The sequence below is a fragment of the Salvelinus sp. IW2-2015 genome, linkage group LG11 (genome assembly GCF_002910315.2).
Source record: "Salvelinus sp. IW2-2015 linkage group LG11, ASM291031v2, whole genome shotgun sequence".
In the NCBI taxonomy this organism is placed as follows: domain Eukaryota; kingdom Metazoa; phylum Chordata; class Actinopteri; order Salmoniformes; family Salmonidae; genus Salvelinus; species Salvelinus sp. IW2-2015.
The window spans coordinates 12,699,208-12,715,435 of NC_036851.1; the positions used below are offsets into that span (position 1 = coordinate 12,699,208).

Consider the following 16,228-nt stretch of genomic DNA (forward strand, 5'->3'; position numbering starts at 1 on the left):
TACAGAAGTACTCAGACGCTTTGCTATGAGACTCGAAATTGAGCTCAGGTGCATCCTGAATCTTGAAAAGCGATGATGTCGAGGTGCGTGAAATAAGTAATACGGCAGATATATGTTTGGTGCTGTCAATAATTGATGCTGTGAAATTTGGGGAATAGCTCTCAGATTAGCAAATGCTGTCATGATCACTTGGTTGGTACAGGCGAGCACATCAGCGGTGGAGTTTGAATGTTTGCTCTCTGTCTCATGGCAATAACGTTAGTTGCAGTTTTTAGCTGTATATAGTCATCTAGCTAACTAGTTGGTTGTTTTGTCTTGTTTCTACCAATGCAATTCACGTGGAAATGGCCCAAGCTGCTTGCTATAGCTAGCTAGATAGTTACTGTCAGGCAAGAAAAGTTGTGTGTAGCGGGAAATTTGGGATGCACTCATGACGTGTCAACCTCAGCTGTCACTTTCATTTGCTAGCCATACAGACAAGCAGCCAGACAACCAGCTCTGTAGCTTGTTTCTCAGGCAAGAAAGCGTTAGAAATAGGACTAAACAAGCAACTTGTTAGCTGGCTATTTAAACAAATATCCAACTCAATATCATATGAGCTCTACTGCGCGTGCATCTACCCTAACACAACAGCTATGCTGTTAAATAATAGAAAAATTAGGCAATGTATAGCCTATGAATATCTGCACGTAGCAAACATGACAAACCATAGCCTAAGCTCAACAGATAAACACAAATTACTTKAACCTTCATTTTGGTGCTTAGTTAGCTGATTGTCTGTATGGCTAGCTAGTGAAAGTGATAGCTGAGGTTGACGCTTCGTGAGTGCATCCCACCAAATTTACCGCTACACACATATTTTCTTGCCTGACAGACTAACTAGCTAGCTAGCTATAGCAAGCAGCTTGGGCCGTTTCCATATGAATTACATCGGTAGAAACAAGACAAAATAACCAACTAGTTAGCTGTATCACCAACCAACATATACAGTGGTTGCTCAACTAAAGGTTTTGAGATTATGCTGCGGGATTTAGAGGTAATTTGTGGTTTAGTACGGTACCCTGTATACAGCCTCTTTCACAGTGAAAAGTCGTGTCCGCTTCGGTGCCATCCTTTTGATGAAGTGAGTCTTTTTTTGAAAAGTAAAATGACAGCCTACCCTGTTTCCGGTTTCTGGTTGATAACAACAGCCMCGCAAATACCACAATTTGCAAGTTAATTTTGCCATATTGACAGATATTATTGTTTAAAAAACAAGGCCGTTCGCGGTCTCTACAGTCATTTTTTTAAAGGCTGTCGACGGCTGCTATGGGTTCKAAAGAGTTCAATTGTATACATGTTTTTTAATCAAAGGTGGCCACATAACATTTTGAATTGTTTTAACAGTTTATTGCAACTATATGTTTTTTTACTTAAATTTTTGAATGAATTTGTTTGTTTGCCATAATGTCAACTACTATCAAAATCTCAATGTATCAACCGTTTAGAGTTGACCTTACAGATTTACTTGACACACCTATATAGAACCTTTTCCTTCTTTGGTTAAAATGGAAGAACCCTTTTCATAAAAAGGGACTAGCTATGTTGCCACTGAACCCATATACCGTTGCTACTGATGTCAGCAACTGCATGTAAGTTGGTCTTCTGCATCATAATAATTATGTCTGCACAGCATTTTTCCTTCATTCTTGCAGGTATAAGATTGACTCATGTTTATGCTGCTTTTTTCTTCTTCTCAGGAACCAGCCAGGACATAACCCATACAGTACTGTTCCATAAAGAATGTATAAACCCTCTGAAGGCATTCAGAGTCACCAAGATTGGCATGGGCTATCATTCAAACAAAGTGCCTCCCTGCCCACCAGTGCATATTTCCAAACAATGTTTGCATTCCCTAAACTGTTTGTTTGAGTGTGACTATAATGACAATAGCATATAAAAACTATGTTGGTATTCTTTTGTGCATTATTTTATTATTCAATATATACTTTTCTTATTAATATTACTATTCTATTAGTAGTAGCCATAATTCATAAATGGCACCGTAAAGGGTTCTATATGGAACCATTTGGTTCGGTGAAAAGGAACCCTTAGAGTTTTATTTGGTTCAGTGAAGAAGAACCCTACAAAAGAGTTCCATATATGAAGCAATCAATAGAACCAATTTTGGTTTTCCAAATTCCTCAATTTATGATAACTGTCATGCCTGCTCCTGCTCCCCCTCTCTGGCCCTCGAGGGCACCAGGCTGCCCTTCATTACGCACACCTGTCACCATCATTACGCGCATCTGTGCTCATTGTACTCACCTGGACTCCTTCACGTTGTTGATTGCTCCCTCTATATCTGTCTGTTCCTCAGTTTTGTTCCCCGTGTCAACATTATTGTCGTAATGTTGTTTTGTTCCCCCTGTCCAGACACTGTCCTTCCTCTGTTTGATGTCTGTTTTCCATTAAATGTTCACTCCCTGTACTTGCTTCTTGTCTCCAGCATCGGTCCTTACAGATAACCATCAGTTGATTTGGTACTGCACACACTTACACCCATAAAATCCAACATACATAGTGTACATACATTGTCCTGAACTGAACATGCTAACATTTACATTACATTTTTGTCATTTAGCAGACACTGTTATTCAGAGCGACTTACAGTGAGTGCAATCATCTTAAGATCGCTATGTGAGACAACCACATACTGTGAGAGTCTGACACACTTAAACTCAATTTTATCTCACTGTTGGTAAGGTAATGCTTTCCCTTTGAGTTCTAATCCTGTTTACCTTAAAGATTATGTCTCTGTCATAGCTACCAGTCCTGAGACCAGCTTTATCAGTACTGAACCTTGACTATTCATGTGCATTTGCAGGCCAAGTAGCTTGTGCTATTTTGCAGATTATGAGTGCTTTAACCTGGGTCTTAGAACTTCTGTACCCTGCATCTTTTGAAATCCACTACTTATTCTCTTGAATATTATTATTATTTTTTTTAAACCTTCACAAATATTTGCTGATGTTTTGTGTGGACATGAGATCAGGACTTGGTTACTTCCATAATTCTAAGAGATTGAATGTTTTATCAATCACCGATTTCAACACATTTCAACCATTCCAAACTATTTTCAACATCCAACAACAGAATTTGACTCCAACAAACAATCTTTATCACCAACAATATTCAATATTGCATTTGCCTGGACTTCCTCAAAACATTGAGTCTCCTTTGTGTATATGCAGTGATCTTTCACCACTTCTGTGCCTATCTGTGAGAAATCTGGGCCAAATGTTCGCTAGTTCTTATGCATAAGATTCATTACATGGCCTTAGGAGGGGCTGTCTAATCTGTTCCTACTTGAATTAACTGATCTCTATCTAACAGCTATTTAAGTATTGTCAAGAATAAGACTGCTATATGATTTAAGATTGACAGTGGATGGTGGGGGGGTGGGACTCCATTGAAATCCAAGAAAAGCATGACTGGGTCGTGAAGGCCAATATAAATGGTGCAGTAATCAGTAATGTCACAGATCATCATTTTTTATAGTGGCATCTGGGAATCTGGTCAATGGTCCTATTCTTAATATACTGTACAGTGCCTTCAGAAAGTATTCATACCCCTTAGTCAACATTTTGTGTTACAGGCTGAATTCCAAATGTATTGAATATATTTTTCTCACCCATGTACACACAATACCCCAAAATGACAAAGTGAAAACATGTTTTTAGAAAGTTTAGCAAATTTATTGAAAATGAAATACAGAACTATCAAATGTACATCAATATTCACACCCCTGAGTGTGACAATACATGTTAGAATCACCTTTGGTAGTGATTACAGCTTTGAGTCTTTCTGGGTAAGTCCTTAAGAGCTTGCACAGCTGGATTGTACAACATTTTCCCCATTATTATTTTTAACATTCTTCAAGCTCTGTCAAATTGTTTGTTGATCATTGCTGTATCCCCCTTTCGACACCAAAATGTTTAATTGTCAAAGACTCCAGCCACCCTAGTTATAGATTGTTCTCTCTGCTACCGCACGTCAAGCGGTACCGGAGCTCCAACTCTAGGTCCAAGAGGCTTCTAACCAGCTTCTACCCCCAAGCCATAAGACTCTTGAACATCTAACCCCCCCCCTTTACACCGCTGATACTCTCTGTTGTTATCATCTATGCATGGTCACTTTAATAACTCTATCTACATGTACATATTACCTCAATTACCCTGACTAACCGATGCCCCCGCACATTGACTCTGTACTGGTACCCCCCTGCATATAGTCTCACTATTGTTATTTTACTGCTGCTCCTCATTACTTTTATTTCTTATTCTTATTTGTACTGCATTGTTGGTTAGGGACTCGTAAGTAAACATTTCACTGTAAGGTCTACCCCGGCGCATGTGACTAATACAATTTGATTAGACAACAATTTCCAAGACTTGTCATAGATTTTCAAAAATATTTCAGTCAAAACTGTAGCTCAGCCACTCAGGAACATTCACATAGAACTGATTTGGCTTTGTGTTTTAGGTTGTTGTCCTGCTGAAAGGTGAATTTAAACTCCCTGGTCTTTGTGGTTGAATCTGTGGTTGCAATTCACCACTCGATTGAGGGACCTCAATTGTATGTGCAGGGTACAGAGATGAGGAAGTCATTAAAAAATCATGGTTAACTACTATTATTGAGCACAGAATGAGTCCATGCAAGTTATATGATTTGTTAAGCACATGTTTACTCCCAAACTTATTTAGGCTTGCCATAACAAAGGAGTTGAATACTTATTGACTCAAGACATTTCAGCTTTTGATTTTTTATGAATTAAAAATGTTCTACAAGCAAAAATTCACCTTTAACATTACTGTAGATCARAGACACAAAATCAAAATGTAATCCATTTTAAATTCAGGCTATAAGACAAAAAAAACTTCCTAAAAGGCATGTGTATTACACTCTATGACACTTCTACTGTATACCTAAACTCTGAGGAAAATAACCCCTCCTGGAGGTCTGCATCATATCTCTTCACAGTGTTACTGTGAAAACAACCTTTTTGAAGGTATAGTATTGTATGTCCCTCTCAGGATATGAATAAGTAATAACCACGATAAGACATCTGTACTATTAATTCACAGTTCATGATCGACATACAGTACAGATGGTATAGTGATGAAAAATGAATTGTCAAAAATATTGTCGAAAATGAAAAAGTTAAGAGATCAAGATCAATTCTCTGTTTYATTTAAGACACATACTGTACCTTTGTGCAACATAACGTGACATTTTAAGTACACTTCTACTTTCCATCCAACACCTGCTTCTATTTTCAGATGGCCTAGCGTCTGCTATGAAATCCCTGGGTAATTCCAGAGTTAGAGCAGTTCTCAGGAGATTAATGTCCATGTCCAGACACTTACCTGTCAACCAACCTGATAAGATTATTCCAATGTGTGGCTGGCTGGAATGCACTTCCTCTACTGTTGGTGTAGCCACCACACAGTCTTCATGTGTCATGCCTCGTCTTGGAAATGTCATCTGCCATGTGGTACACAACTTTATGTATCGTTTGTTGTCCTAAGTACATCCCATGCTGATCAATTTGTCTCTTGTCACGTTGACGTGCAATATATCCTCAATAAATAAATACAATATCAGATATCAGCATTCCAATATCATGCATTCAACATGACATTGTTTGTCAGGAGGAAACAACAATTAGACAAATATTTAACTGGATTTAAAAACGGTTCCATGGATTTCCTTTGCCACCCGCTATTCCGATTACTGAATGTTTACCTCTGAATTTACCATTCTAATTGCTTGTTGCAAGTCAATTTGTTTTCTGAGAAAGTTGTTCTAATTGGATAAAATTATGAGAGCCTTCAATCATATGGTAGCAGTGTACAGTGTTCAACAGAGTTCATACAGGGGACATGGGTTACATTTTGAAGGTTGATTTTCCTGTATCTGAAAAATAATCAATTGTGTTCATGAGAGGTTAACCTTGAGTTATTGATAATTAACGATCACTATGCACAAGACTTTGAATGGATTGTCTCCAGGCAACCATATAGATTGGAAGCAGGATATTTGTTTCACGGGGAAGGTACATCCACACAATACCCATACGTTCAGCAGTATTGAGCTGCTTACAAATACCACCCTGGGTTAGCATGAAGGGAAACATTATTTTCTCTTGATACTTCTCAATGTTTTGATATCAGTGCATCTGATAATAGGGCAATATTAGCAAGAGCATGAAGGTAGCTATTCCCAGGCAATATGTTCTGGTCTAACCCAAGTAAGGTACAGTGATATTCTCGATAGACATAGCACAGTTAACCCTAACCCAAATGTCCTCTAAACCATTATGTAATCATGGCGTGTTATGCTCTGGAAAGCACTGGACAACGTTTGTGGGTGCAACTGCCACTTTCATTAGTAGGGTCAGTGTCCACCTCAGGTTGCAGTGCATCAAATCAAAATCAGGTAATTCAATTCTGATTAAAACAATCTAAATTGCATGCATGAACTGACACTACAGGATTTGAATTTGTATATGTTATGCTAGGCAAGGACCAAGGTATTCAGTTAAATGTTGATTGTGTTCAAAAATAAAACCTTGGCAAGGGAAAGCACAGTAGCCATGCTGTCTGTCAGTGTTGTGAGCTACCTGTTCATGGTAACTGAATGGTAACCATTAATGCAGAAGGGTGTCACACTGACTCCTGTGAATGATGGCTGTCATTCTCCCTGGCACTTTCAAAAGGGCACACACACCTGAAATGAAACACATTTAAAATAGACATTTCAATTTGAAACATTTTATTCATTTTCAATTACATCTCACAGAGATACGTTTTGTTTGTTAATACAATAGTATTAAAACAGTTATGCAACACCTATCAAGCACAACTCAGCCACAACTTGAAATATCTTGATTACGAACCATGGAGAAAGAGTTGAATTAATCGAAAATGTTTGAGAAAATCTTCCCCAGGTACTGTATCAATGCACATTAACATGTTTTTCTGTGTAGTTCTGCATATTGATCCAAGATGTCTGTGATGGTCATATTTTTATTGAAACTATATTTAACTAGTCAAGTCAGTTAAGAACAAATTCTTATTTACAATGACGGCCTACCCCGGCCAAACCCTCCCCTGACCCGGGCGACGCTGGGCCAATTGTGCGCCGCCCTTTGACACTGTTAAATGTTGACGATAGCACGTGAATTTTCTTTCACAGAATCTGCTGAATGTTGATGGCCACCAGACATATCATACTGTCACTGTGCTTCATTGAGGAATTAAAGGACAACCTCGGAGTGAACCATGGTCATTTCCACAGTTCTTACAGAACATTTACAAGAACAAACAAACAGGTCACAACAAAACACAGGGATGAGGCACACATAGGCAAGGTACTGTATCTCTACCAATAGAAAAGGACATAATGTCATTCTAAACAGAAGCTTGACACGGCCCTGGGGAACTAAACATTTTGATGTGTAATTACCGAGGGACGTAACAAACATCATTAAGGGGTACGTTTGCGCCTTCGTTTGATTACTTTCATATTTCCGGCATATAAATATCTCATGTAGATTGTTCTAAGGATTGACAATCTTCTCAGATGTAAAAGCCTATCCTTTCGGCATAAAATCTAGACATAAAACACTCAAAAGCTTGGTTGACAAATTAATTTAAAAAATGCATACAATAAGGCAATGCAGCTGCGTTGAATACTCTAAATAGTTAGCTGTTGATTTCACATTCTTGAGAAGTGAATAGTACACGTAAAACACATCCTTTGCTGAGTACTTGACTCTGAAAGCTAGAGTTCATTAAAGGCATTTACATGTTTAAGTCTTATAAAGTCAACTTTGAAAGTATAAAAAACATAACTGCACAAATCTTGCATGGAGCTGAGCTGAAATGGCCCTTTGAGTTAAGACCTGAAAAAGACAAAAACTCATCAACAAACACATAGTACCTGTGGGATTCATTGTTATGAGACAAAATTTTGTTGAAGGCACTCTGGAAACCTTGAATCGATTCTACCAAAAGTGAATCCTGTGAATGGTGAAAGACAAAAACAGTTCTCTCTTACTGGACATCTTTGGTATCCTGATGGGGCCACTGCTGCTGCCATCCCCTCCATCACTCAGGGCTTTGATCTCAATGAGGTAGTCCTCACCAGAGGGGACTTGCAGCGCCATGCTGGTCCTATTAGTCTCCACAACGTTGGTCTTCCCAAGCCAGTTCTGACGGTACAGCACCTAGAGACGGGAGAGGGAATATCATGGTATCTGATATCAATAATACTAATTTAAGTGACACAGTAGTTTGACATAAATGAGAAATTAATCGTTTTTGGATAATGCCACTGTATTGTATTTTTTTTTTTAAATTGGAAAGAGGAGCTATTTTTTTGAAAAAATACAAAATTATTTTCTTGTGCAGCCAAATAGTCTTAAGAAATTGTATTTGTATTTTTCTGAAGCACCTTTCCAGAGGATGACATGAATTGCAAATTATAGTGTGAGGTGCTAGTGTGGCCCCCGTGGCGCTCCATGGAGGCTAGTGTCTGAGTGTGGAGCTTCACAGGCACTCAGCTGCTTCCTCACCTTCTCTTTCATATCTCTGAGCCATATCAGATCAATCAATTAGCAAAATGTGCTCCGTTGTAAATTAATACTTTAAAAGAAACCAGGACCTTTTCTGAGTCATAATCCTCTGCTGAATCCTCTGAGTTCAGATACTCAAGATGACATGAAACGCTTCCTGTCACGCAGGTTCAAACACTTTTTACTACTGAGCATTGAGGGATCAAAAGGCAGGAAAGAATGGATCCTCAGGGCGTTCCACCATTAGGGACGCCATTAGGGAAAGTGTTGCCTCAACAGCTATCCACAAGGACACATTTTGTGTGTTTCCATATCAAAACTTGGCAGACCTTCAATCAAACATACTCGGTGGAAACCCAGAACAATGGAGAAACCGATTTGTTTTGTGTCATAACACCAGGAACAGTCTTTTTAATTTTGTACGGATTGTCCACACAATTTTGTATGGACAATCCACATGTGACACTGGAAGTGCTGAGGTTTATACTTCCACTGCGATCAGGGAGACATTAATAGATAAGACAGCTGTTGAGGTAAGCTAACAAACTGCATTTGTTTCCTAGTTTTCAAAGATTCTGCTATTACACTGACAACACTCACCTTGTATCCTGTCACCTCAGACTCATTTCCCATTGCCTTGACATGCTCCCAACTCAAAAAGATCTTGGAGTTTGTCAAGTTCCACTCAATATTCCCTGGAGGTTGACTTGGTGCTGAAAGATATGCAATCATAAAGCCACACAAATTAATCACGTACAATTCCGTCAATAGCTGAAATTACTTCAAAATTACTTTCTCACATTAAACATCCCCATAATCACTGCTGTTTGAAGGAACTATCCACTGGGCACACACTGGTTGAATCAATGTTGTTTCCATGTAGGGCTGGGCGATATGGCCAAAATATCATATCAAGGTATCTTTTAAAAAATGGACGGTATTTTATGTTTTGGAATAATAAAATGTCTACGTTTGCTTTATGGGTAGTGCAGGACCTTAGGGTGGCAACACATACATTCTAAGTGATTCCAATGGGTCTTTCTCCTTTCTAATTGTTTTATACTGTTCGATTAAACTTCAACCCAAAATATTTTTCTGCATTTTTCATCAACTTTTGCATTTCCTGCACTCATTTGAGATGTTGCAATTGCGATTTGACTAGCGATTTAGTGCAAAACACTTCGGTGAACTGTTGGTTTCATGGAAATAGAATGATTATTCTAATTCTATAGGCACTTTGAATACAGTGTTGTTTGACATGACGCTGAACATAGATGCCAGGGAGGAGTTATTGTAACAGGGTAGGAACCAAACTGTTGATCATATGTTTCCTAGGGGACCCTGTAATCTTCAGATTCAATGCATGTTCTCATATTCATGCTTTGTGTATTCCTCTTTGATTTGTAAGATACTGTTGCACAAACAACATGCGGATTTAGGTCTACACCATCACTGGTATTATCAGGCTGTATAGCTAATTACGTTTGCTCTGACTCAGTACATTTATTAGCTAGCTAGCTAGATAGACAGCTAACTAGCGATTAGCAGCTAACAAGATGTAGGCCAAACTTGCTAAAAAAATACAAACTAGCTGTTTGCAGATGTAAGAAACACAAACAATGTAATTATAGAATGCTAGTGTATTTATATTAAGAAGCAAAGTGAAAACGGCGTCGTTATCATCAACATTGTTGCATGTGCTGCATTGACCATGCGGACTGAATGCAAGTTTCTCGTGGTCGAGGAACAACATTTGCGCTCCTTGAGTAACGGTCAGTGTTGCCAACTCCTCAGTAAGGAAAGTAGCTATTGGCTGTCCTAAAAGTCGCTAAATGACGTCATTACCTAATTTGCATAATTGGCCATGTGCATGTAATTGTGATGAATGCTGTAGGAGAGAGGAATAATGTCGTGGGAGAGACAAAAAGTGAGTAAAAAACACCCTAAATATGTTTAGAACTACAAATGAACTTTCTTCTGTCGATTCTTGTTTTTTTTATGTCACAATTCCAACCCTCCTCCTTTATCCGGGCTTGGGACCGGCAAAAGTAACCCAAAAGAGACACTCTGGCGGAGTTACTTCGTTTTAAATTTTTTAAATTATGACATTTGTTTTGTTTTTTTGTTTAGTTTTTTACATTTACATCCCGCTCTGAATGTAAGCCAGGGCGGGATGGGATCAGCCAGCGGCGGCTTCCCACATGCGATTTATTTGCAGTCTGGACGCGGAGGGGTGAACATCTCCTGCTCTGACTGCAGCTGGGAGGGACTGCTGCGCGAGGACTGCGCCTGTGAGGCCTGTGAGTGCTTTGGGATGGGGCCCACGGCAGCACCCGCTGCTCGTTTAGAAGAGTAAGAACGTTACGTGCTTTCACGTCAGAGTCTCCAAAAGTCTCCAATAACACCATAAAAAGTCGCTAGATTTGTCGCTAGTCGCTTTTTTGAAAATGTGTCGCTAGAGGGGTCTGAATACTCGCTAAATATAGCGACAAAGTCGCTAAGTTGGCAACACTGGTGACGGTGCGGGCTAGGAAAGTGCCATGGAGAAATGACTCAAGTAGTGAAGTAAACTCTAAAAATGGATGTTACACACGGAATATCACATTTAACAAAACAAACATTCAAATCTCGTTATAGAAGGTAAAGTAAAAACCCAAACCAGTCTGTGCATCAATACCGGTATATACTAAAATATGGTATACTGCCCAGCCCTATTTCCACGTAACCAACGTGGAATAGATGTTGAACTGACGTCTGCACCCAGTGGGTCTCGGATTGAAGATAACATAAGGAGGGAGAGCTGATTGCCTTGTGATAGAGTTAGTAGTTGAATAATTGCATCTTTCTCTGATAAGCTCATAAACACGCCTCCTCTCCCTGAGTTGTCAAGGTAAACAGCATCTTATCACCCATTTTTGATTTATTAAAAAGCCCCAAAAGTGAATCTTCTTATCAACTATATGCAAGAATGTGCTATGTGTTGCCTTAAAAATGTAGCATTCTCTGTGTTGGTCTTGCCAACCCCAATTGTCTCACCTCTGAGAAGCAGAGGTTACATCATGTAGGTCTGATATCTGATTGGAGGTTAACTTTACAGTAATACTATTGGTCAACAACTCAGGTTTTGAATCCAACCAACTCAGATGCTTCTATCTCTTATTTGTTCCTGACCTGCTGTGGTGAGACACTCTTTCCTTCTTTCTCTCTCCACACCATGGACTTTTGGGGCATGGCCTTTCAGGCTATGATTTCTGTCTCTCTCACTGACCATGTTTAGAATAATGCCTTGTAATGCTTGTTAATGCCTTGTAACTTAAGCTTTATGCCTTGAATGTGAATCCATTCATTTTACAAAGTAGTTAAATACACTTGTATTTGGAATCCAGTCTCAGACCTTCATTTGCCTATTACTGTAACTCAACTCTTGCATATTGCTAATAATCTTTATGGAGTCAGATAAACATTTAAATAGGCTAATTGCATAGTCTTATTAGTCGCATGTGATGTATAATATACACATAAAACATTTCTGGCTAATTCACATGTTTGTAGGTATGACATAATCCAATTCCATTCGTTAGTCTTGCAGTTAACATGAAGTCAAAACTTTAACCAGATGATGATGTTTCAGCAGTGCTGTTGATGTAGAGTATTCAGAGGCTCTAAAGCCATTGAAGTTGTACTGTATACTGCTGCATTCCAACACAATTCCATTAATGTTAACCTCTGCTGGATATACAGGCTTCATATTCGTGAAAGCAAACTTGTAAAGAGAAAAATGCTCAAATTGCATGTGACAACTGTTCCATCTTAGAGAATACTCACGTGGTTTCTTGGTGGTGACGTTGACTGCGGGGCTAGAAGGCCCTGCTCCAGCGCTGTTCTGGGCCCTGACTGAGATCAGATACACAGTACTGCCCTTGAGCCCAGAGAGAAGGGCTGCAGTGTCTGTGACCCTCACCATCTCAGCATCACTATCCTGCATCCCCTCCTCCCAACAAAGGACCTGGAACCAAAGACATGAAGGTTATTCCAGACCTCCCGACAGCATTAAAACAGGATTAGAGACACTTCCAGCACCGTTGTTTGTGGACCTGATAACCAGGTTCACAATGGGGGTCAAGCAACCTGGGCCTTCTCTACAGCAAGACAGTCCTGGGCTATACTAAGGGGAAAATGGGCAAGGATCCTCAGGGTGTTCCGCCATTAGGGACAATGTTGGTTGTGGAGGAAATTGATATATGATGTTCACACTTGTGAGGGGTGATTTATAGAACACTACTCAGGCAGGGAAGCAGCCAGCGTATTAGGCTCCTTGGGAGACTGGAATAGCTGTAGACAGACCTCTTCACTCTAGATTAGATGGTGAGAAATATACCTTTGTATCCCAAGGTATTTTTCGGTGTAGGGGAAATTTCACGTTTTTGCCATTGGCAGTTCTATTTAAATGCATGCCAACCTATTGCTGAGTCAATCATCGTGAGGATAATACTGTATCTATCATGCTGTTTTCTGCTCTCTACCAGCATCATGATTCTTCTGATATTTTTCATACCTCATATCCAATGATCTTCCAACTGCTGGCTGTCTGGGTAATGGGTTCCCAATACACCTCGATTTCAGAGGCTGACAGCGTCCGGGTCCACACTCTGGACGGGGGTTCAGAGGGCTCTAACCATGACAAATTTAGACCAAGGACATTATCAAGAATGGTAAACATACAAGTCAAACTATCCCAAAGCTTCCATTTCATCAGCATCTTGAGAAATAGTCAAAATAACTAACCTTCCTCTGCGGAATACACTACAACCACATGGCTAGACGGGCCTTCTCCTTTGTTGTTGTAGACTCCAACTTTCACCTCAAATTGTGAGAGGGGTGGGATGCTGTCGTTCCTGAAGGTGTATCTTGATGCATCAGGTGAAGCCAGCACAGTCTGCTTCCATGTGCTTGTACCAAGAGGACGAAAAGCCACAACATATCCAAATTCCTCTCCACTCTGTAGCTCCTCTGGTATTGGCTATGAGACAGAGACAATTTGACTGCATAAATTGTAGCAATTCTTATCCCTTCCCATTGGTTGAACTGAATATCAAATTACTACCTGAACTGGAAGTGTCAAATTCTGAACAGTGAAATACCACAACCACAACATAATACATTATATCCAAAGATATACACAGTATATACACATTCTGCATGATAAGTTAATTCCCTTTAAGAGACCCACAGAAACACGCATTCTGAGACATCGTCGTAGATTTATGCACAAACAATTTCCACCATCTCTGCATCTGCATTTTGATTTACACACCAGGGGAGCCGTTTGGAACAGGCAAATAGCTAGGCAAGACAGCTCTTCTTTTAATTTAAACCCATTTAATTGAAGTCGCATCGCCGTAGAGAATTCTGTCAAAACCCCACTCATGTCAGAAGAGTGATTTGAAATGTACATATTTGTAAGTATTGTATCTTGTAATTGTCCTTGACATACAAGGAAAAACAAATAAATAATTTAAAAAAGTAAATGAAGAACAGTGACCTGTCATAATAAAGATGTATTCTATAAATCTGTGATGATCAGCAAGCTTACCTCCCATTGGATAACCAGTTCTCCTCGCCTTCCTCCTCCTCCACTCACATTACCTGGTGCTACTTCAGGAACTGGATGGACAAAAACAACAACAGTGTCCAATATAAGCGTGTGTATTCCTTGGAGCAAAGGCATGTATTTGAATCCCTACTACTCCGAAACCATACAGAAGCCTTGATATCACTATCATAGTGCCCCTCATCCCAGTACGGTTTCAAAGCAAAGGCTTAGCTTTTTGATGTAATTAAATTAGGGTTGATACAGGCACGAGCACCAGTGCATGCTACTGCTGTTACTACAGTGTATCACACTGCAGGAATACTCTTCCCTTGTGATTCAGTGGGCCAGGCGGAAGCACTCTGCTAACCCACTCAGAATAGACACTTTCAAGTCATTGCCTTATGGCATGCGTGGGTATTTCACACGGCTCCTGTTGATGCTACTGACATGAATTACTAATGGCAGGAATTCCTGAGTGCTGATGTAAACAGCATCTAAATGCTTAAAAGGTATGATGCCTCCTGCTCGGGTAGTTCTAATCTGACAAGCAAAAGTTTCAAGTGTCAATATCCACATGGATAGATAGGCCACGTGGTCTAAACACATGAATAAATTATCTCTCACTTTCTTTTCCTATTAGGTAAATTATTAACATCTGTCTCTGTGTCAGTCAAATTGGAACAGAGCTGATTCTGTCTTCATTACACGTAATTAGCAATGAGAAAGGCACAATATCCAATGGACTGGCGTGAAAAGTGTATGTGGGTTCTACATGGTGAAATTCATCAGAGGCTGAACGGAACACTCAATGCAAAATGAAACTAATCAGACCGTTAAATTACATTTCCACTGTGGGGTTGATAGATTCACCACAAGAGGAAAAAGAGAAATGAGAATGTACCTGCCGCTTTTGTTCGAATCTGCTTGGATTGCATGCTGGGCTCTCCAACACCCACATTGTTGCTAGCCACCACCCTGAATTCGTAATCCACCCAGGGGTTCAAATCTATCACCGTTGCATGAAACATCTGTCCAGGCACAGAATCAGGAACTAGGATTAAAGAATTTAGAATTTAAATACATATTGATTCTCATCCACCAACAAAACACATTCATGTTATCAAAGACTGCCTGTGATACAATTAATGTCAATATAACTTATCCAAGAAGGCCCCCAAGATAACAAATGATTAAAGATAAATACTCCTGTTCACATCATTCATCCCCAAAGCTGACTGTTCCCACAGTATTCTGATAGTACAGACATTTTAAAGACATTTTAAAGGAGACATTACAAACTTCAGAAGCCTTTTTAAACCTCAAATATACTACAAGTTCTACATTTCCTGCATTGCAAGCACATTCTCCTGCAACAGGGTGATCAAATTAAGATCCTACATCTGTAAACAGTGTCTATGAGGGATGGGCTGGCATTGTAGCTACCTGTCCTGACGGCCTGCCAGCCTATGGAGAAGGGGGTCCTGGCCTGGATGTTGTATGTGGTGACAGGGCTGTGGTTGTCAGGCCCAGACTCCCAGGAGAGCTGGGCAGTGGAGTCAGTGATTTCCCCCACAATAAGGCCCTCTGGGGCACCGGGAGGCCCTGAAATAACCAGCAGCACAGGGACAGAACAGGAAGACAAGGACAACCACTGTCAAATAGTTCTATTGTGTCAGCCAAAAAAGGATGGCAAGGTTAGAGCAGTCTGCCCACAAAAGAGAGAGACATTTAATATTTCACACGGCAGAGATAAAGATCCTTCAGTTGATGAGGGGAAATACAAAAGGATTCCAAAACGAAGGAGAAGAGGAAAATTTATGCATTGATTTTCAGATGCTCCTGTAGTCATTATTTAACACTGAATGAATGTCACCCAGAATAGTTGGCTGAAGTAAAGGGAATTAATAGAACGGGTGATCATGTCTGAGGTTGTCTAATTCCTCTTTAGATGGGTGCTACCCTAGATATGGTATATCTTTATGGGTGCTACAGCATGCCAGTAAATCAAAGTATCA

The 16,228-nt window shown here is 39.8% G+C and overlaps 1 protein-coding gene across 1 annotated transcript in view; it reads right to left on the reverse strand.

Annotated features, from left to right (window-relative positions):
* Positions 1–6,799: 6,799 nt before the first annotated feature.
* The window catches only part of LOC111969840 (contactin-4), an 87,411-nt gene continuing 77,982 nt past the window's right edge, over positions 6,800–16,228 (reverse strand). Inside the window, exons 15-23 of the mRNA XM_023996150.1 lie at positions 15,657–15,815; positions 15,115–15,264; positions 14,214–14,284; positions 13,406–13,640; positions 13,176–13,291; positions 12,446–12,626; positions 9,221–9,333; positions 8,104–8,272; positions 6,800–7,948 (exon numbers count right to left, since the gene is read on the reverse strand). Of these exons, the coding sequence (XP_023851918.1) occupies positions 7,863–7,948; positions 8,104–8,272; positions 9,221–9,333; positions 12,446–12,626; positions 13,176–13,291; positions 13,406–13,640; positions 14,214–14,284; positions 15,115–15,264; positions 15,657–15,815 (1,280 nt within the window). The 3' untranslated portion in view covers positions 6,800–7,862. The remainder of the gene's footprint in view (positions 7,949–8,103; positions 8,273–9,220; positions 9,334–12,445; positions 12,627–13,175; positions 13,292–13,405; positions 13,641–14,213; positions 14,285–15,114; positions 15,265–15,656; positions 15,816–16,228) is intronic.